Source organism: Perna viridis, chromosome 12 (assembly GCF_037379345.1).
Source record: "Perna viridis isolate PV_CMFRI_1.1 ecotype Kerala chromosome 12, ASM3737934v1, whole genome shotgun sequence".
In the NCBI taxonomy this organism is placed as follows: domain Eukaryota; kingdom Metazoa; phylum Mollusca; class Bivalvia; order Mytilida; family Mytilidae; genus Perna; species Perna viridis.
Window position 1 is genome coordinate 13,199,457 of NC_142456.1, and position 20,980 is coordinate 13,220,436.

At 32.2% G+C, this 20,980-nt stretch overlaps 1 protein-coding gene across 2 annotated transcripts in view; it reads left to right on the plus strand.

Annotated features, from left to right (window-relative positions):
* Positions 1-20,980, plus strand: part of LOC148601265 (polyamine-transporting ATPase 13A3-like) — a 53,049-nt gene that overhangs the window by 18,583 nt on the left and 13,486 nt on the right. For both annotated transcript variants that reach the window (XM_088555960.1, XM_088555961.1), the window contains 14 exons: positions 1,057-1,191; positions 2,086-2,155; positions 2,991-3,122; positions 4,171-4,332; positions 5,346-5,503; positions 6,848-7,036; positions 7,755-7,816; positions 8,309-8,453; positions 9,175-9,276; positions 15,006-15,159; positions 15,513-15,633; positions 17,373-17,497; positions 18,456-18,619; positions 20,115-20,222. In XM_088555960.1, coding sequence (XP_088412086.1) covers positions 1,057-1,191; positions 2,086-2,155; positions 2,991-3,122; positions 4,171-4,332; positions 5,346-5,503; positions 6,848-7,036; positions 7,755-7,816; positions 8,309-8,453; positions 9,175-9,276; positions 15,006-15,159; positions 15,513-15,633; positions 17,373-17,497; positions 18,456-18,619; positions 20,115-20,222 — 1,827 coding nt within the window. The remainder of the gene's footprint in view (positions 1-1,056; positions 1,192-2,085; positions 2,156-2,990; positions 3,123-4,170; positions 4,333-5,345; positions 5,504-6,847; positions 7,037-7,754; positions 7,817-8,308; positions 8,454-9,174; positions 9,277-15,005; positions 15,160-15,512; positions 15,634-17,372; positions 17,498-18,455; positions 18,620-20,114; positions 20,223-20,980) is intronic.

Sequence of the window (20,980 nt, forward strand, 5' to 3'; positions counted from 1 at the left end):
TTTTCCCCTGCCATTTTTTTTTTTTTTTTTTTTTTTTTTTTTTTTTTTATGAATAAGAGAGTTATCTTTTTTGGAACGTGAATAGGAGATTTTTATTGTTTGGAGTTGTTTGGAGTGGGATGCTAAAAATTGATGAAAGATAGTTCTTTCAAGATTAAGGAGTCAAGATAAAGTTTGTATTTGAGTTTGATCTGTTGATTTGTAATTTAGCATGTGTCAATGGATATTAAATAAAACAAAACATGGTGTGGTATTATTTAATGTCCATATAGATGTTCCTTTTTTATTGTTATAGAGCAAAATAGCCTTATTTCACTATTACAAATCGGATATCTATATAAATTAGTAAACTGGGTGAAAACTGTTTCTGTTTTGCCTGCAGAATAAAAATTCGTATATGATCAAATGAAGAACAAGAAGCTCCTTCAGCATTTTCATACACAGGCAAATATTTTTCATGTGAAATTCATGTTAATCAAGCTTCACATGAAATTAACATAATTTTCACATGAATTTCATGTGAAGGCTCAATTCACTCGAATTTCATGTGAACTCTGTCTTAAAGTTTATTTGCTCAATTCTGGTGAAAATCATGTGAAATTCATGTGAAAATTATGTGAAATAATTTTGTCTTTATACCTCACCACAAGAAGTGCTGAGGTATTATATGATACCCTTCCAAAAGTTGTTTTGTATGTCCATGTATCTTTTTATCAAGATGGTTTCCAGATGAAAACATGAGAACGGATCAATGGTTTTTTTTAAACTTTGCACAGTTCATAAGGTTAAGTTCAATTTTCAGCAAAATCTAAAATGTAGGTTTTGATTAGGCCATTTTGAACATCCCCCTATTTTTAACATTCTGTGGCAGAGTATAACGTAATGTTCCATTAATGCCCTATTTCTCCTGGCTATGAACAGTGTAAAAAGCAGTCACAAGGCTCTTTTTAGGTGAAATTTTATTTGAAAGTAACCATATTTGTCATGCTTGTATCACTTTCTTTTAATTTTAATGAAAAATTGCACGAGAACTAATCTAAATTTTTCTTTTTCCAGGTGATCAACCCTTTCTACATATTCCAGATAGGCAGTATTATATTATGGAGTTGTGATGAGTACTATATATATGCATCATGTATAGGATTTATTTCCCTTGTTTCTATAGCGATATCCTTGTATGAAACTAAAAGGGTAGGATATACTTTTAAATACCAAGCAATATAAAATTCAGACATTTCCAATGGTAGAGGTAGAAAAAGCCCACCAAACAAACAATAATGTTTTTCATCTGCACATGCCATACTTTTACTTAACCATAGTCCTTTCTGAATACAGATCTGCATTTTAGAGAAAATACTTCCATCATTTCTTGCATGATTAATAACACTTGCAATAAGACAATTTCATGCACACTCTATATAATATTAGGAAAAAAAATTCTGTGGGTTTTGAATCGCATGAATCACCTCCTGTTTAATATTTATAAAGACTGTTACTATAGATGTACATGTACTTTTCAATAGAAGTTTATACATATGTGTAATCTTAGTATGAATTCAAGGAAGTCTTCAACAGCCTTTGTGATTTATGCTACTGGTAGTACTGAAACAATCTTTTGGGATTTGTACTACAAGTAGTACTGAAACAGTCATTTGGGATTTGACACTACGTGTAGTACTAAAACAGTCTTTGGGATTTAATACTTCATGCAGTACTGAAACAATCTTTTAGGATTTATACTACATGTACATGTAGTACTGAAACAGCCTTTTGGGATTTGACACTACATGTAGTACTAAAACAGTCTGGGATTTAATACTACATGTAGTACTGAGACAGTCTTTTGGGATTTGACACTACATGTAGTACTAAAACAGTCTTTGGGATTTAATACTACATGTAGAACTGAAACAGTCTTGCCCAGGGCAGCAGCTTGTAACTTCTAGACTATGTAGGTAAAGATGTGAAACAAATGTTGATATACCTATTCTTAAAGTTTCAGAAGAAATAAGAAGTTTATGCTATCTTTTGCTTGAAAAGTAATTATTTTCTATATATTTTTTTTCTCATTTTTTTATTCCTTAGCAAAGTATAACCTTGCATGACATGGTAGCTCATTCAGTATCCACTATGAGTGTGTGTCGAGGAAACACAGGTAAGACAAGACACATATATAGATACAGAGAATATTTTAGTCGATAGAACAGTTTCACTGTACAATTCAGTAGAGTATTTCCCTGAAATATTTAAAATTCTCTCGTATATTGTTCAGTAAAATTTGTCAAAACCTAACCCAAATTTATTCAGTTAAAGCATGCTTTAGGAATGCACCAGTTCAAAATGCAGACTTCAACAAATGTGGCAGGTAATTTCGGTTATTTATTGTGTTGGTTTAGATCATTCCAATAATGTATTATAGGATTATTGCTTGAATATTGGCCCAAGCAGATATCTTATTGCATAAGCATGTGAGTGCAATATGATACTCTGTGAGGGCCAGTATTCACCAATATTCGTGCAAAAACCCTTTTATTATATAGTTATAATAAATTTTCTGGTGTTCCTGAAGTATTAATATTGCAGTAGTGATATTAGCACAGGTATGCATATAGTACATATAGTACATATAGTACATACCATATCTGCTAGGACTAATAGGATAATTAATTGGAAAAAGTGAATAACCAAAATATGATCATGTGTTAAATCTTACTGCGTTCTTGGAACGAGTGATCATATTTTGCTTATTCACAATAACCAATTGATTATCCTATTTATTATATAGATTTCCTCCATTATTTGTTGTTATTTTCAACACAGACTTAAAATTTTTGCGGATTGATATTCATGTTGTGATGTTTTGGCAGGAGAAAATGCAAGCGTGATATTACCAAATTTATTTCACTGTGTGCATTATTGAAAAAAAATACACTGGGAACAATTGGTAAATCACTGCTATCTATATAATAATTATGATTCTTTACTATCAGTATATGAGGATGTGCCTGTTAGTCATTTAGTACCTGGTGATGTGATTTCTATTCCTCCGAATGGCTGCACCATGACATGTGATGCTGTACTTACTGCTGGTACCTGTATTGTTAACGAGAGCATGCTAACAGGTAATGAAGTTAGACGTGACAAAATATTATCTGAAACAATGTCTTTTAAGATTCTGGTCCAGTACTGTACCACTGGCCCAAGTACAAGATAACTTAAAAAAGTAACTTAGTTTAGAATATTCTTAACTTTCATGGTAACTTTCATGGTGTACCTGGTCCATGCTCCCAGTTTTTAGTGGAGTCCGAGTTGCTCATTTGCTTTTGTTACTTTGTATGTATGATTTTAGTTACTTTATGTTCTTTGTTGTGTATGTCTGTTTTCCATGTCTGGTCTTTGTCCCTGGATTACATTCTTTTGACTACAGCTATAACCTTGATTACTCTTTAAAGTCCTGCATAATGGCATCACTAACAGTTCAGAATATTTTCAGACTTGAGTAATTTTTGTAGCATCAAAACCAGCCCCAGCACCACAAAACTTGTGAAACACTTAAGTCTGAGCTTCCATGGTAACCCCAATCAAAGGCTTTAATATTGATGATGTCATAAACAGTTAAGAATTTTCTCAGACTTAAGTAATTTTTCAAGTGTTATGGTGCTAGGGCCAGAACTTTGAAGTATAATTCTGTCAAAATTGATAAGACTAATCATTGAAATTGATCTATAGTGGTACCACTTTCAAAACAATTTAATGTTAGCTACTTAATGTTTACATAGGTTTTTGAGTTTAATTCTGTCCCACATTCAAGAAAAAGAAAAGTGTCTTTAAAGTTTTGCTACAGAACACTTGTTTGGTAATTTTGGCCAGATTCCAGATTGGTTTGCAATCTTTAAAATTATCCATTTGTGCATCTAAAAATAAGCAGTGAACTTAAAATGGATAAGAGCAGATGTGGAGACATCTGAGGAAACATGGAAACATGTCATATTTGTTCTGTTTAAGTGAAACATATTTAAGAATAACATTGACATAGACTTGTGGGGTATGCCCAGCTTGACATCATGTGCAACTTTATGTTCTAAATTGATTTATTTCGATTGCAGTTGTTATTTGTAAATGGTTAAAAAAAGATGAGGACAAAATTGTATACTTTTTTGTTTTTTTAAGGGGAGAGTGTTCCTGTGACCAAGACCCAACTGTCTCATCAAGAAGATACAGAAGTATATTCTGCTGAGCATCACAAGCGTCATACTTTATTTTCTGGGACCAAAGTTCTTCAGACACGTTACTATGGACATGCTAAAGTGACAGCAGTTGTTGTCAGAACAGGTAAGGCCACTTTATTAGACTCAATAAAGAATAAGTCTACAGTATCAATATGTTAGTTTTTTGTTTTTTTTGTTTTTTATACCCAGCTACAGGGAGTGGCAAAAATAGAACATAGGGTCAGACAGTAGTTTTTCACTTATTATATCTCCAAAACCGTTAGTTTACCCAAATTCTTTCAGTTGCAGAAATGATCCTTATTGTAAAGCCTACAAAAGTCTCCAGGGATCAAAGTTGTCAGATGACTCCTTGTAAGAGTTATTACCCTTAAAAGATGAAAAGTGTCATTTTTTTTTCTAGTTTTTAGCCAGTATCTTGAAAACTATAATAGTTAGAATGAAACTTTCAGTTGCTGAAATGATCCTTTTAATAAGTCCTACCACAGTCTTCTTGAGTCAAAGTTTTTGGACAACTTGTTAAATTTATTGCCATTGGAAGACAAAATTTAACCAGTTGAGCGAGTCAGGCTCCCGGGAGCCTCTTGTTACCTCCCAACATTGTTTGCGATGAGATGGGGTATTATTTAATGTCCCATTTGATCCCTTGTTTTAACATGTAAATTACATACATTTTTCATTTGGTTCTTTATTCTCTTACATATATTATTAGTATATCAAACATGACTGCATTTTTTAAATTTGTATACATGGGCCCATTAATCATAGTCCGTATTAAACATTCTCCACTATTGTGTTACATCATTGGTGAAAAATTGTCTATAAGGCCAAGAAAAAAAATTGTATGTTTAAAGTTACCCTACCTACCCAATTTTTTTCTGCATTCCTTAATCATTTTATTGGTATTTTTTTTATGAAATGCCACTAAATTATCATTTTTGAGTTAAATATATTAAATATATATAAAATGATTTTATTTACCTACCTACCCTATTTTATCATCTAATATAACCTTAAAAGGACATATTTTCTTTCTTGGCCTAAGTAACGTCTTAGTATAGTTTAACATGTCCATGTGTACAATTAAAGTCAAGTAATTTTCATTTTGTTCTTCCCCAGGTTTTAAAACAGCCAAAGGAGAGCTAGTTAGAGGTATATTGTACCCAAAACCCCTTGGCTTCAAATTTTACAAGGATGCTATGAAGTTTATATTGTTCCTCGCATGTGTTGCAGTAATAGGGATGATATATAGTATTATCGTTCTCATAAAAAATCATGTGAGTTTATTATGTTTCAATATTTTTCTATAGGTTGGATAAAGGTAATGAGTAGCAGTGTTTATGAGAATCATGCAAATTCTATTATGTGTGATACACATTTAAAAGGTTGTATATTTTTATTTTTGTTATTAAGTTGCATAAAAGGTTTATGTGATGAAATGTATAATTATTCATTCCATTCTGCTCTCATGAGATAATTCACATTGAAAGTCCAACAGTTTCTATTGTATTTTAGTGTCAATTACGGAGTCATCTGGTTTAATTTTGAATTCTATAATTCATTCTATATAATTTTAAAATTTCTCCTATGAACAGGGGTTCTATGAAAAGCCACATGTTATTTTCTGTTTACTTAAGCATTTTGACAAAATATGAAAAATAAAAATATGTAGGCATTTCAACCATGAATCACATATTTCATGATTCATAGCTGAATTGCTACTTGATAACTACTGAACTCGTAGTTATACATCATGAAGGGAAATATTAAATAGTAAAGGAAATGGCAAAATTTAGGATAAACTGGAAAATGAAATTAGCGATGTTGTTGCTGGCTTAGTGTAGGCATTTCAAAGTGAAATGATGTGTTAAACCAGGTATTATGGCTAGCCAGACCTCCTGCTTCCATAATAAATATGGAGTTGGTATAGTGGGTATGAGTATTGTGCAATTTTCAGTTTCAGCAAATATTTGTTGTTTAAATAACATGATTTGCAGTTTATGCAAGAACAACATGTTCAAAATAAAGCTGAAATTATGCAAATCAAAACAAATTAGCAAAAAAAAAAGCTCTTCCATGACATATATTTGTATGTAGGAAATAGACTGCATATGTTAAAAATTTGAATATTACATAATTGCAAACAAACTAGAAATAAATATTTCAAGTTTAAGAATGTGACATGTATGTAAAAAAGCTCTTGAAAATCTCCCCAAATTTTCATAGGAAATAGTTGAAAGCTGCAACATAATGACTGTGATATTTTTTTACACATTTTATATATGATAAAAATTAGCAATCTGATGAAAAGGTCAATTGACATTGACAGCAAACTACTTGTAGCGGAAACTTCATTTTAAAGCTGAAAAAAATTAAGTTTAGGCCACTTGAGTTGACTGCCATCAGGCATATGATTTATCTTTTGTCCACTATGGAAAATATGATCCAATGGCATTATGTGAAAATAAGAAAAGTAATATTCTGAGTTTTCCCTTCCCAACAAAAATAGTTGACTTATGCAAGGGCTAATTTTAATGAGGCAGATTCTGTGTTATCAAATTTTTACTGTTAATGAAGAACTACAAAGTAAGAATACTCATATCTTTATTTCTTCTCCACAGGTTTTAGTATCCAGAATCATACTAAGAGCTTTAGATATAATCACAGTTATTGTTCCGCCTGCTTTACCTGCTGCCATGACAATAGGTACGGTGTATGCACAAAACAGGCTTAAAAAGACTGGTATATTCTGTATCAGTCCTCCGAGGATCAACTTCTGTGGCAGACTGGATGTCTTCTGTTTTGATAAGGTAAGTTGTTTAAATGGTGACCATAGAAACAAGGCTATTTATTTACAAATTTTCTTGATAAGTAACTATTCTTGACTTATTTTGAAGTAGTTGAATCATATATCATGCATTTGCATTGGTAAATATATTTTCCTGATAGTTTTGCAAATATTTAAAAATGATGTTGTTACTTTTTCAGTACTATCAACAATGATAAAAAGAAATAGTTTAAATTATCAGGAATTCTTTGAAGAGTAAGAGTTACAATATAATCACCATAAATTTTGATTTCCCCACCCTTCATGGTGGAGGAATCTGGTTAATCAACTGTGACATCACCTTGTCTCCACCCAAGTTTAAACTGAAGTAAATTATTTCAATTTTATATTTTAAAATACTGTTATTATACATAAGTGCAACCAAACCATTTAATGTATTTTTGGGTGTAGATTGAAAGAAGAAAACTATTCTGTCCTTTTCTTCCTTTCATTACATAGAAGAGTACCCATTTCTTATACATGACGCTTCCCACACCACTGAATGGATTGTGATGAAACTTTTACAGAATCTTCATTACGTATTCCCATTTTGCATATTTTTATTTTAGATTTTAGGTCATGTAATCAAATGGGGGAGTGGGGGGCATCATGTTATGGAGCATTGCTTACAGCTTTTCTAGTTTTAATTGTATATTATACTGACAGGATATTTTGTGGTAATTGAGATTGTATATTTTCAGACAGGAACATTGACAGAAGATGGGTTGGATATGTCAGGGGTTCTCCCATGTCATGACAAAAGGTAGGAGTATAATGTAGTATATAACAATTACAGGTGTTCATTTTACTTGGTTGTATATACTTAATACTAAGTTCAGTGGTTTGACAGAAAAAGTTGACAACTTCCTGTTTACAGAGGACTTTGTTTACTTTCCTTATATTGTGATTGAAAGCAGGGGTATCGCTAAATTTATTGTTGGGGGATTTGTCTTCATATCTTTTCATATAAAACACAAATTCACATGGTTCTCAAAGTTGTACAAATACCATACTCTCTTCAAATATGATGTGCTTTTGAACACATAGAGTTATCATTTGACTTTCATTATTAATACATGATTTTCTTAAATCAATTTGTCAGTCCTATACATGTATTTCTTATTTTTTTCATGAAAGTTTTTAACATGAATACATACTTGTATGTTTTCAGGGTGTTATCAAAACATATGAAAAAAAAAGCATGGTGCAATTTCTCTCTTGTAATATTGATAATGGTACCAATGTTTTGTTTCAGGTTTGTTGGTGTGGTTTACAACCCAGCAGATCTGGATAGAAACCATGTAATGCAGTGTATGGCCACCTGTCATTCACTAACACTCATTGATGGTGAACTTTCTGGTGACCCACTTGATCTCATCATGTTTGAATCAACCAAATGGGTAACTATCCTATAATATTCTATATCTTTGGTCAAAGGTCAAGTACACATGTTGTATGTAAAATTCTGTTATATCCCTGACTTGGTTTTACGGGATATCAATGATTTTCTCCAAATGGCATGATATATAAAAGATAAAGAGACAACTGCTTGGATGTAACTCAGATAATGGGTTCTTGTGGATTTAAACAAGTAGGTGATGTATTGGAATCACCTTGTTGTCTATCCATCATTCCATCTTTCCGATTATTTTCACAATTATCCCAATTCCCATTTGATGGATTGATTTCAAATTTGGTTTGTGGCATTTTGTAGATGGGACATAAATTGTAAGTAATTTCAGATGCTTTTTGATATTAACTTTTTGTATACCTTGCTAAACAACACATGCAACATCATGTTTTTTAAGGCTCTTCAACATGTTTTAACAGTCCAGTATAATCTTAGCAAAATGCTTTAATTATTGATATTTTAAAATTTGGTAGTTGTTTTTAAGCAAAAAATCCAAAATGCATCACATTTCTTCATAAGTAGCAATCTGTAACACATGTACAAGTAGAGGTATTTAAATCATTTAGGTGCCTACCTGGATTTGTACTGAAAGTGGTACCAGTTAATTTCAATTTGCTATAAAACATACTAGTGATTATCATTTTTTTTATGTATAAATATTAGATGCATCCTGAAAAGATACCAGTAAATGTTTTTTTTTTTATTTACAGATGTTAGAGGAGCCTGGGAGAGATACTAGTAAATTTGATACCATTATGCCAACAGTTGTGAAACCATGTACAAAAGATACATTCCTTGCCAATGCAAAAGAGGTATATTATCTATAGATATGAAACACAAAATTGTACAGCTATCAATGATTTTTCTATATAGAATTTATTTCAAAAGTGCAAAATGAAAAACTAAGACTGGTTATGTGATCTATAACAGTTTCCGAACAAGAAACAAGACTGAATTCGATTGGTTTTTGACATACATGAATCACCTCCTGTCTGATTTTTATAAAGACTGCTACTTAAAATACTGTGGAAGAGCTTTTTTCTATAAGACACAAATTTCCGTGTTTTCATGAAACAATGAATTTTAATTCCTGAGAAATGTAAAACTTCTGCTGAAAATACAGAGGCTACTCAGATTACACATGTTTAAAACACATTAAGCGATTTCAGAAGATGTTAAGACTGGTGTATGATTTATCCAGGGTTCAGAAGAGGTTAAGAAGGGTGTATGATTTATCCCTGGTTCAGAAGAGGTTAAAACGGGTGTTTGATTTATCCAGGGTTCAAAAGGTGTTAAGACCGGTGTATGATTTATCCAGGGTTCAGAAGGTGTTAAGACCAGTGTATGATTTGTTCAGATGGTGTTAAGACTGATGTACGATTAGTTCAGGGTTCAGATGGTGTTAAGATCGGTGTATGATTTATCCAGGGTTCAGAAGAGGTTAAGACCAGTGTATGATTTATTCAGGGTTCAGAAGAGGTTAAGATGGGTGTATGATTTATCCTGGGTTCAGAAGATGTTAAGACTGATGTATGATTTATCCCGGGTTCAGAAGGTGTTAAGACCAGTCTACGATTTATCCAGGATTCAGAAGGTGTTAAAACTGGTGTTGATTTATCCAGGGTTCAGTAGGTGTTAAGACCGGTGTTGATTTATCCAGGGTTCAGAAGATGTTAAGACGGGTGTATGATTTATCCAAGATTCAGATGACGTTAAGACTGGTGTTGATTTATCCAGGTTCAGAAGATGTTAAGACTGGTGTATGATTTATCCAGGGTTCAGAAGGTGTTAAGACGGGTGTGTGATTATCCAGGGTTCAGAAGGTGATAAGACCGTTGTACGATTTATCCAGGGTTCAGAAGTTGTTAAGGTTGGTGTTGATTTATCCATGGTTCAGAAGGTGTTAAGACCTGTGTTGATTTATCCAGGTTCAGAAGATGTTAAGACCTGTGTTGATTTATCCAGGGTTCAGAAGGTGTTAAGACAGGTGTATGATTAGTTCAGGGTTCAGAAGATGTTAAGACCTGTGTTGATTTATCCAGGGTTCAGAAGATGTTAAGACCTGTGTTGATTTATCCAGGGTTCAGAAGATGTTAAGACCTGTGTTGATTTATCCAGGGTTCAGAAGATGTTAAGACTGGTGTATGATTAGTTCAGGGTTCAGAAGATGTTAAGACCTGTGTTGATTTATCCAGGGTTCAGAAGATGTTAAGACCTGTGTTGATTTATCCAGGGTTCAGAAGATGTTAAGACCTATGTTGATTTATCCAGGGTTCAGAAGGTGTTAAGACTGGTGTATGATTAGTTCAGGATTCAGAAGATGTTAAGACCTGTGTTGATTTATCCAGGATTCAGAAGATGTTAAGACTGGTGTTTGTTTTATTCTGGGTTCAGAAGGTGTTAATACCAGTGTATGATTTATCTAGGATTCAGAAGATGTTAAGAGTGGTGTATAATTTATTCAGGGTTCACTTTAGACAAGTTTCACTGTATACATCAAACATTCCATATTTTAAACTTTGTGTCAGCTGTGGGATTTAAACTAGCAAAAAATTAGATATGTGTTAAGTGTCAGTCTTTGTAAGAATCAGGCAGTGGGTGAAACATGGTATGAAAAAACCCATCATTATGATAGTGTAATTTTACAATTTGCAGTCAGAATCAAGGGAAAAAACCCAAGATTCTCAATATCATATTGCTGCACTTAGATATAATTTCACTGAATTTCATTGAAATGCACTGTAAATGAACATTCATTTAAAGGGTAGATAACTCTGTCATAAACCTCATTTTTCTAACATTCTATTGAAAAATTTACAAGCAAATCCAATGATGCAGAGATCAAATAATGGCCTTTACAAATTCAGAAAGCATCCTGAGTGAAATTATATTGTCAGTTTATAAATGTTCCTGATTTTTCCCATTTTGCTGCCTGATTCTTACAAATATTTACACAAGTATATTACAGCAAATAAGCCCATGTTCAAAAAATCAGTATTAGTGTATCTTATGATTTACACATAAATCATACTTCAGAACATTACCAAGTGTTTCAGTGTATACTTACATGTGTGATTTACATGTTATTATATGTGTATTCCACATGAACAATATTTGAGAAAACCAAGTTCACACACAAGAATCATGCACAAATCATATGATTTACGCATGTAAATAATTGTGTGTTTTACACATGTAATATATAGGTATCTCATTTACACATGTTAAATAGCTGTCTTTGTAACAATCATGCAAAATCTGAAAAATGTATACACACCAAAAAAGGCTACATATTTTTATTTTTGTAATTCAGTTGTTTTATGGGTCTATACTATGAAATGTGTAATTATTCATTCAAATCTGCCTGCTCTTAGGAGATAATCAACATTGAAAATCCAATAGATTTTATTGTGTTTGAGTGTCATTTACAGAGTTAATTTTGAAATATACAGTGCATTCTATATGATTTTTATACGCCCATCTATATAGATGGGACGTATTATGGTATACCGTATACCATTGTCCGTCCGTCCATCCATACGTCGCGCGATAACTCAAATTCGCTTTTACAGATTCAAATGAAATTTTAGCACAATATTAATATTAACAGAAGAAAGCTCCCTTTCGATTTTGAAGAATTTTTTATTTGTTGTTCCAGAACTTTATTCACTTAAAAATTTATATTATTGTCAAATCTGAATCCCTTTTAAATGCTATTGTATACTTTCATCATGTCAAACAGTTGTAAGATCATTTATACTTTTTGAATAACTGAAGAAAAAACTTTGCTCACTATATATACAGACTAATTTTTTGGTAATCAGAAATCAGGTTATTGTTTTCTAAAATTTATACCATCAGCTATTCTTACGGACGGGCGTATCTTGCGCTCTTAGCGCAGCTGTTTATTATCTCCTGAGAACACGGGTTATATGAAAAATTGAAAGTTTATTTCTGTTCACTATGGCTATACAAACAAAATATTAAAAATATGTAGGCTTTCCTCCCATGAATCACATTTTGCATGATTCTTAGCTGGAGTGCTACTTAATAGTTATGTGATTTGCATATGTAAATAATTGAATGATTTACACATGCTATTCATAATAGTTATATGGTTTATTCATAAATCAAGGAACATGTTATAATTATTTTTGGTGATGTGTGGTCTGCATTTTATCATTTTTGCCACAGTTGCTTAGGTAGGGACTTAAATGCATGATTCAGTGTGCTATCATGTCTGTCAGCTTAGGGATATAGTGTTGAAATATTTCTCTATTTTGATATTAAAACATCTTAAGATAATATTTCCTTATAAAAACCATATATATCTTTTTAAAGCTATCTATTATTAAAAAAATAATTAATATAGATTTTTATTTGAACAGACTGATGTAAGTTATAGATCTTTAACATTTGCACACCTGTATGTTGTGATTATAAATTCTTTAAGTTGAACATACAGTAGTAGAGAACTGCTTTTGCTTATGTAGACAGTAAAAATTAAGTGTTATTCTTTCTTATATATGTATGTGTTAAACTGTCGCCGCCTTCTTGATCATGCTTGTGTCTTTTGAGATTCATCTTCTTTCAAGTTCTTCAATGCTGCAGCAGTTTTTAATATGATTCTAATTTCAAGATAAATTTAGTTAGACTTCCTGAATGATTTAAATACTGTAAATGTGTTCAATTTTGCAGATTATGTCAAATGAACATATTTGCAAGAGCATGTATCATTATCCACAGTTTTGAAAAATGATTAAAGTTACATAGTGTTAGAAACCCGCTGCGGGGTATTTTTTTAGTGCTTCTATGTGCACCATGAAAATAGCAGAAATTAATATTGGAACACTTACAGTAGCTCTCTAGGTAGAAATCTGCCCTCCATTATTGCAATGTCTACTTTATCACTACTTATCTTGAACACAGTATTTTAAATTGTTAGATATGGGGAAACTATTGAAAATTTAAGTGTGTTTTATATATAAAACAAGTACTATCTTTAAAAATATGGCTGCCACAGTAATTTTTTTTTTTACTTACAGTATAACTTTCTACTACAAACACATTAGACACAATTTCAGTTTTCAATACTTTTCAAATGTTTGTAAGTTATCAGTCGTTCACCAATCAGGAAACAGAATTATGATCAGGTGACTAGCATTTCCTTAAAAGAGTATCTTAAAGGTTAAAGGGTAAAAAGAGAAACTATACAAACTGTGTCTGAAAAATGTTCCCCATAGAAAATGTAGAGCCATATAGAAATAGCTAAATTCACAAATGCTGTAAAGACTTTATCTGCTTACTGGTATATATCATTAAAATTGCTTGCCTACCTCATGCTACTCTAATACAGGCTTCTTACAATTGTATTATGTTTTGAAATGAATGAAGCTCATAATTTATATCTTTGCTTAAAATATGTCTAAGTTTTATATAGCACCTTAAGGATTTAGACCTAGAGTAAGGCAGGATTTGATACTAACTTTTCATGATAGGTATCCCACGGGACCATGTGATAGATAATTAGGTAGTCCTCAAAATTATTTTGTGGTCCTGTTCTTAGGACTAATGAATTTTAAGAACTAATTGAGGTAGCCCAAAGGACTACCCATTGATATTTCAAGGTAATCTTCCTAGAAATAAGGTAGGCACAGGACTACCGGACTACTGTTAGTGTCAAGTCCCATAAGGGACATAACTCTTGAAATCAGTGATATGTTTGTATATATCATTTATTAATTTCAGTAAAGCCTTTCAAGATTTACTTTGAAACAGAATGAAATCATTCCAAGGTACTTTGATGCTTACATGAGATTGATGTAAAATGGTGAATACAAACATTCCAATGATTTGTCAGAGTTATGTCCCTTACCTTAGGTCTACCAGTAACCAGTATTACAGTTCTTTATGTCATTTCATTAATGATACAGGAGGTATTTTATTCCCTATCAAACAGCTAATCTGATAACCTAGCATTTTTGTTTATTGCTCATGATATGACCGTATTCTGTAAACACTGGTATCATGGTATTGTGGATTACCATGTTATGTCATTATAACTTGACATCACAAGTAAAAAGAATATTGTCAGTATAAAACTAAGTCTTTTGGACAGGTGTACATGTATACCTTGCAATTTCAATGATGTACACTTCCGTCACACAGTACTAGACTTCATTTCTTTACATTAATTAGTACAGTAAACAGGTTCATGGATAGTGCTTCATGCATTGTGAAAATTTTCACATCATATATAGCAGACCATATAAGCTGGCCAGAGTGATATATGATAAATCAGGAAGTGGTCTTTAAGAGAGATAATACTTCAAAAAAGTTTGGAATATCATATCTCACTTCATTGGGCTCCAGTGGTACTCGAGATACTTCTTTTTTCCACTCCAGATATAAAGTTTCACTGTATGCAAAAATGTATAATTGAAAGCATCATCATTGAAAATAAATACATATATACAAAATCTTATAAAAAAAAAGTCATAATACACTACCTGTATATCCAAATTATTGTTTTTAATTTCAGTCTGACTATGAGATAGGTATAATACGACAATTTACATTCTCCTCCTCATTACAACGAATGAGTGTTATTACAAGGAAGATTGGAGATGATCACATGGTGCTCTATTGTAAAGGTGCTCCAGAGAAAATTACCTCCCTTTGTGATCCAGATACAGGTATGAAAAAAACAATATTAAGTTTATCTTTAAGCCTTTTCACCAAGTGACATAATATATAATTCAGCTTTCTTTCCTTCCCTCCATAATGCTTTTTATATTAGATTATTTTTGTTTCAATGGACCTTGCACAGGTGAAAATATGAGTATAAATATAGTAGCCTAAGGTAAAGGTCACTGATTCTAAAAATAGAACTTTAGACAAGGGACATTAGAAACAATGGTAATTGTTAACTATTTACTAGTAATTATATTAACAGCATATTTTCTGAGATGAAAATTATAGGGATACTCAGGTGAATGGCAGTAGGTTTTCACTTTCAATTGCAAACTATATCTCTGTATGGTTTCAGTTCCTGAGGATTTCCATGATATTTTACATCAGTACTCAGTACAGGGCTACAGAATCATTGCCTTGGCTTACAGACAGTTAGACCCTAAACTCTCATGGCACCAGGCTCAAAGAGTTACAAGGTAACAGCAATTTTAGATTTAGAAATGATTAACTTAAATGTTATTTTGATATACCCAAGTTACGTAAAAGTGTCCAGTTGATAAAAAAGACATCTGAAATGCTGTAGTCCAAGAGTCTTGGCTTGCAGTATGTGTTGTTTCTTCTCCTCTGAAGCTTCTGGACAGATAACAACCAAATTTGCTTGAATGTTCTTTAGGGTATTTATTAACAGTTTTTGATCTGACGAAAAATGTGGCCATTGTTACTAAAAATAGACTAAAAAACGGCTAAAATCTGCAGGGATGAAAAGTGTTTAGTATGATTTGATGGCTCTATTTTTAGAAACATCGGTTGACAGATATTTGAGTTGTGGGTCCTGAAATTGCATTTTTCCCAAATTTTACATTACCAACTTTGAACGTCTTATCCTCTGAAAACACTGGATGGATTGTAACCAAACTTTGCATGAATGTTCCTTAGAATATTCTTAACAGGTTTTGTGGGGATTTTCGATCCGGCAAAAAACTTGGCCACCTTTACTTAATAAAGACCCAAGGAGACAAATGAATATTTTTGGAATTACCTTGAAATCAATGGGTTTAACTCAATTTGGACAAGGTACAGACCTATGCCAAAATTTCATTAAGGATGATGGACTTATTGCCTTTGAAGAGCCCAAAAATGACTGAAAGATTTATTCCAAAATTTGAAAACTGGGTGAAGAAATAAGATGCTTCCTATTGATCAAATGATTCTTATGACAAAAGTACATTATATTCAAGAGCCCAATTTTCTATAACACAATGGTCAGACTTGGATTGAATTTTAGGGTAAAGACTTGAATTTTCAGAAATTAGGGACCAAAAAGAGGGACAAGAAATATTTTCCCGATGTCCAGACAATAACTTGACTATAAGTGAATGAGTCTTTTTGAAATTATACTACAAGGTGCCATACCACAAAAAGGAAGTCTGGGATTGATTTTTGGGGTTGTGAGCAAAGTAAGAATAAGTGGCCACAAAGGGGTCATAAACAAGTATATTTTTCTAATTTCTTGATGATAGCTTGTTTATTTCTGGTCTGAATTTGAATAATTTTTTTTATTAGATTCCTCATGAAATCAAAATCTTGTGTGCATTTTTCGATCAGATTTCAGATCTCTTATGGTTTTTGAGTTCTAAGCAGGTGAATGGGGACTTTTTTTATTTTTGGTGTGATTTTGAGAAAAAGAATTATTGGGATTCTAGATATAAATCCCAGCTTTAAGAAATATGCTTACCAAATTAATCCTATCATTAACTGTTTTTGAGGTAATGAGGTTCAAAGTGGTTCATGAATTCACCCTGAAGCAGACCTTTATACTTTAATTGAATTTCAAAATATTGTGCAATATTGTGTACAGATGAGTTTTTGTGTCCATAATGAACTATAAGTCTCTATATTTAGTGTGTCAAAAACTAATATTTTGTCCACACTTGCCTCAGGTGAACAGAGTTCAACTGGCTGTGATCGTATCATGCTGTGCTCGGCAAAGCTTTTTATTCAAACTTTCACAATTGTATATTACATGTACTACAAAATACTGATCAAATTTTTTTTATTTTATTTTATTTTTTGCACAATCACATTGTCTGTTTTCAGGAAATTTAGCATATTTAGGTATAAACATTTTGGAGTACTTAATTATTTGTTTTTCTTTTTTGTTGCATGTATGTTATATTGATAAATTTACTGAGGTAGTTTTTTAATGCATTGATAGGGATAAGGTGGAACACAGTTTGACATTCCTTGGTTTACTGTTCATGCAGAATAAATTGAAGCCAGAAACACGACCTGTAATTGGTATACTGAACACTGCTAATATTAGAACTATTATGGTCACAGGTCAGTAGTTTATAACAATAAAAACATTGTATTTGACTATAAACGATAAGTGTTATTTTCTTCAATTCTCACCTTTTTGATTATATATTACACAAAAAAATAGCATTTTACAAAATTTATACTGCATCCAGTGTTAAATGACATTTCTACACTCAAGATTGTTTAGTTTTAAAGATTGAAGTGTGAGCATTTCAAAAATGAATATTTTACCCATGAGAGTGTAGAAATATAGCTCTTTCCTAGCTTGTCAACCTTATAACATTAATTCTAATAACAAATCAGTAATACTGTGGAGATATTGTAACTCGTGGATATCAATTGTTGTGGTAAATGTAAATTTTGTTAGATTGTGGAATATTACAGCATCTGATAATTATTTTAATGGAAATTTTACATTTTGAAATTCATGGTTTGAGCTCACTATGAAAACAACAAAAAAATGTGTTACACATAAAGTAGTCCCCCCCACAGTACATTCTATGTATACAGAAAAAAAAATGCAAAATATGTTTTTCATATTTCTGAACCATATGAAAAACACTTGTTTTTTTCATTTATTTATCACGTCTTTAGGACCACCATGAAAAACATGAAAATCATACCTTTTCAATTAAAATATAAACTTCTGTTAATCTTTCATTAAAATAGTAACAAATGTTTCCCAGATGATTTCAACCATTAAAGTATATACTTTCACTTGGATTGGGGTAAAATATACAGTCATGAGTTTTAATGTGAAGAAATATATAGTTCTCCATAGTGGTCCTAAGCATATGAAAACATATGTTGTAAGCATAAGAAAACATATGTTGTAATATATATTTGTCCATAGTGGTCCTAAACATGAAAACATATGTTGTAATATATATTTGTCCATAGTGGTCCTAAACATATGAACACACATGTTGCAATATTTCCTGTGTAGGTGTTGAGTGTATTGACAGTGTTATTGTTCTAGGTGACATGATGCAGACTGCAGTCAGTGTGGCTCGTACATGTGGGATGATACCTGCGTGTGATGAAATAATGGTGGCTGACGCCCATCCCCCTGACAGCCAGGGACCTGCTAGGATAGAATGGATACCTATGGAAAATCCGGCCGAAGATGGAAGTGGTGAATATGTAAGTCAGTCCTAAAAGTTAAATATCAGTCTTTGTAAGAATAAGGCAAGGGGTGAAATATGCTATGAAAAAAGAGTGCAATTTGTCTTTGTACTATCAGAAACAAAGAATCATTTTAGTAAAATGAGTTACAGTTTTATTGAAATTCACTGCAAATGAGTATTTTATGGGCAGATACTGTCAGACATCCCATTTTATAGCATTCTAGAAAAACAATTTCTATACATCTAGTGATGCAGAGACCAAATATTGGTCATTTAAGATATAGTGAAAATACAATGTCAATTTGGTTGGTTTTTGACATGCAGGTTTCAGAATTTCCCCATTTTGCCTGATTCATACAAAGGCATGTAAGTCTTAAAAACGTTTTAAACTAAACTTGTCGAGCATTTAAGGTAAATGTCAACGCATTTTTTGAGAACTTTGCTAGTGAATTTTCCAAATATTTTAATCCTACCTTTGTGTATGAAGATCCCTATTGTAGATGTATAATCATTCCTTGTGTACTTATTTCAATTATGTCATGGGAACTCTGTGTACAAATCAATGCCATGAACATTTAAGGGACAACAGAAGGAGAAGAACAAAAAACAAAAAGGAACCACATTGGGAACCAATCAGCATGAACCCTGTTAAAATTGGGGGTGAACTTAGATGCTCTGGAAGGCTTAGCAGCATTTGCTTCTTGTAAGACACCCATCATTTTGGTTGTTGAAGGTTTATTTATACCTACACTCAACAGGTGGGTGGCTCATTGGAATCACCTTTCCCGTCCATCCAACCTAATTTTCATAGCAATTATCTCAGCTCCCTATGGATGGTTTGATTTCATATTTGGTGTGGCTTTATATAGATGGGGCATTTGATGTAAGCAATTTTGGTTGCTCTAAGATATCAACTTCCTGTAAAGGTGGGTGTATACATAACATGACAATGTTATGTTTTCTTTGGAAAACTGGGATTCTGTATTGACATTCACAATATTCTAAATTCTCAAACTTATGGAAGAGTGATCAAGGAAATCAAGGTTATAGTGGTAATCAAAAGAATGTAATCCAGGGACAAAGACCAGACATGGAAAACAGACATACACCACAAAGAACATAAAGTAACTAAAATCATACATACAAAGTAACAAAAGCAAATGAGCAACTCGGACTCACTAAAAACTGGGAGCATGGACCAGATGCACCAGTAGGGTAAGCGTCCTCTGCTTTTCTAGAAACACCTGCAGAGTTGCTCATTAAAAGTCAAGTCTGGGGTAGACAAACGAGTAAAGGAAAAATATGACCCGTTGAATAAATCAGTTTTCATGGTGCAAAAACGAATTTAGGTAAATATCAAAACAGATACTGACAAACTCAAATATTTTCACAGTTCTTTACAAAATACTCTGCTATGTTCTGATACTTCTGAAATAAAATTATCATCACATTTCTCGAAATAGAAAATTACCAGCTGTTGCTTAATTTGAAGATTTTTCTCCTATTTTTAGGGTTACCAGTCAGTAGATATGAGAGACCAAAGGGAAAGAACCCATCTTGCTGTCACAGGGAAATCCTGGAAAGTCATCATGGAACATTTTACTGAGCTTATACCTAGGGTATGTATTTTAAAATCAATGAACACATTTTCATATATATATATATATATATATATGTGTGTAAGGGATCTGAAACATAAATGGCTCTTAATGTTTTAGAAGTGATTGTCTGACTTTGTATAGGTTCAAAGTCAAAGTATTGTACTGTTAATATATTGTTGTTCATGGGGCACCAATTTTCGTGGTTTTCATGAGTAGGCCAAACCATGAAAATTGGTTCCCAACGAAAAGGAGATTCCTATTGATGTGTATACTGAAAATCTCAAAACCACGTATTTTAAGAATCAGTGAACCTGTGTTTCTTCCGTAATCCACAAAAATTGGTATCCACAAATTAAAGTAATTTCACAGTGTATTCCCACTGGTCAACAAAGTTACATTGAATAATTATTACTAACTGCTGGTAAATGGACTATGTTTTGACATGATAGATTTTGAAAATCTATTTACATGTATAATTTGAACTGAAGATAGCCCGCTCTGAATGTGTAACTCTTACTACATTAGTTAAAATGAGATTGAACACAAATATTTCCATCCATCATTGGCAAAGCTTAAAATCATCAAAGTTAAATTTGGCAAGTTTTCATCTTATTTTTTTCAAAATCACATCTCTGACAAGCTGTTAGTCTCAAAATTCAACATTTTATATAAAAAAGTTTGTAAGGGGAATAAAGAAAAAATTTGGTCAGGCCAACTTCTAATAGATATATAGAGTACCTGCAGTTTTGATGTTTGAGATAGGAAATAACCACAGC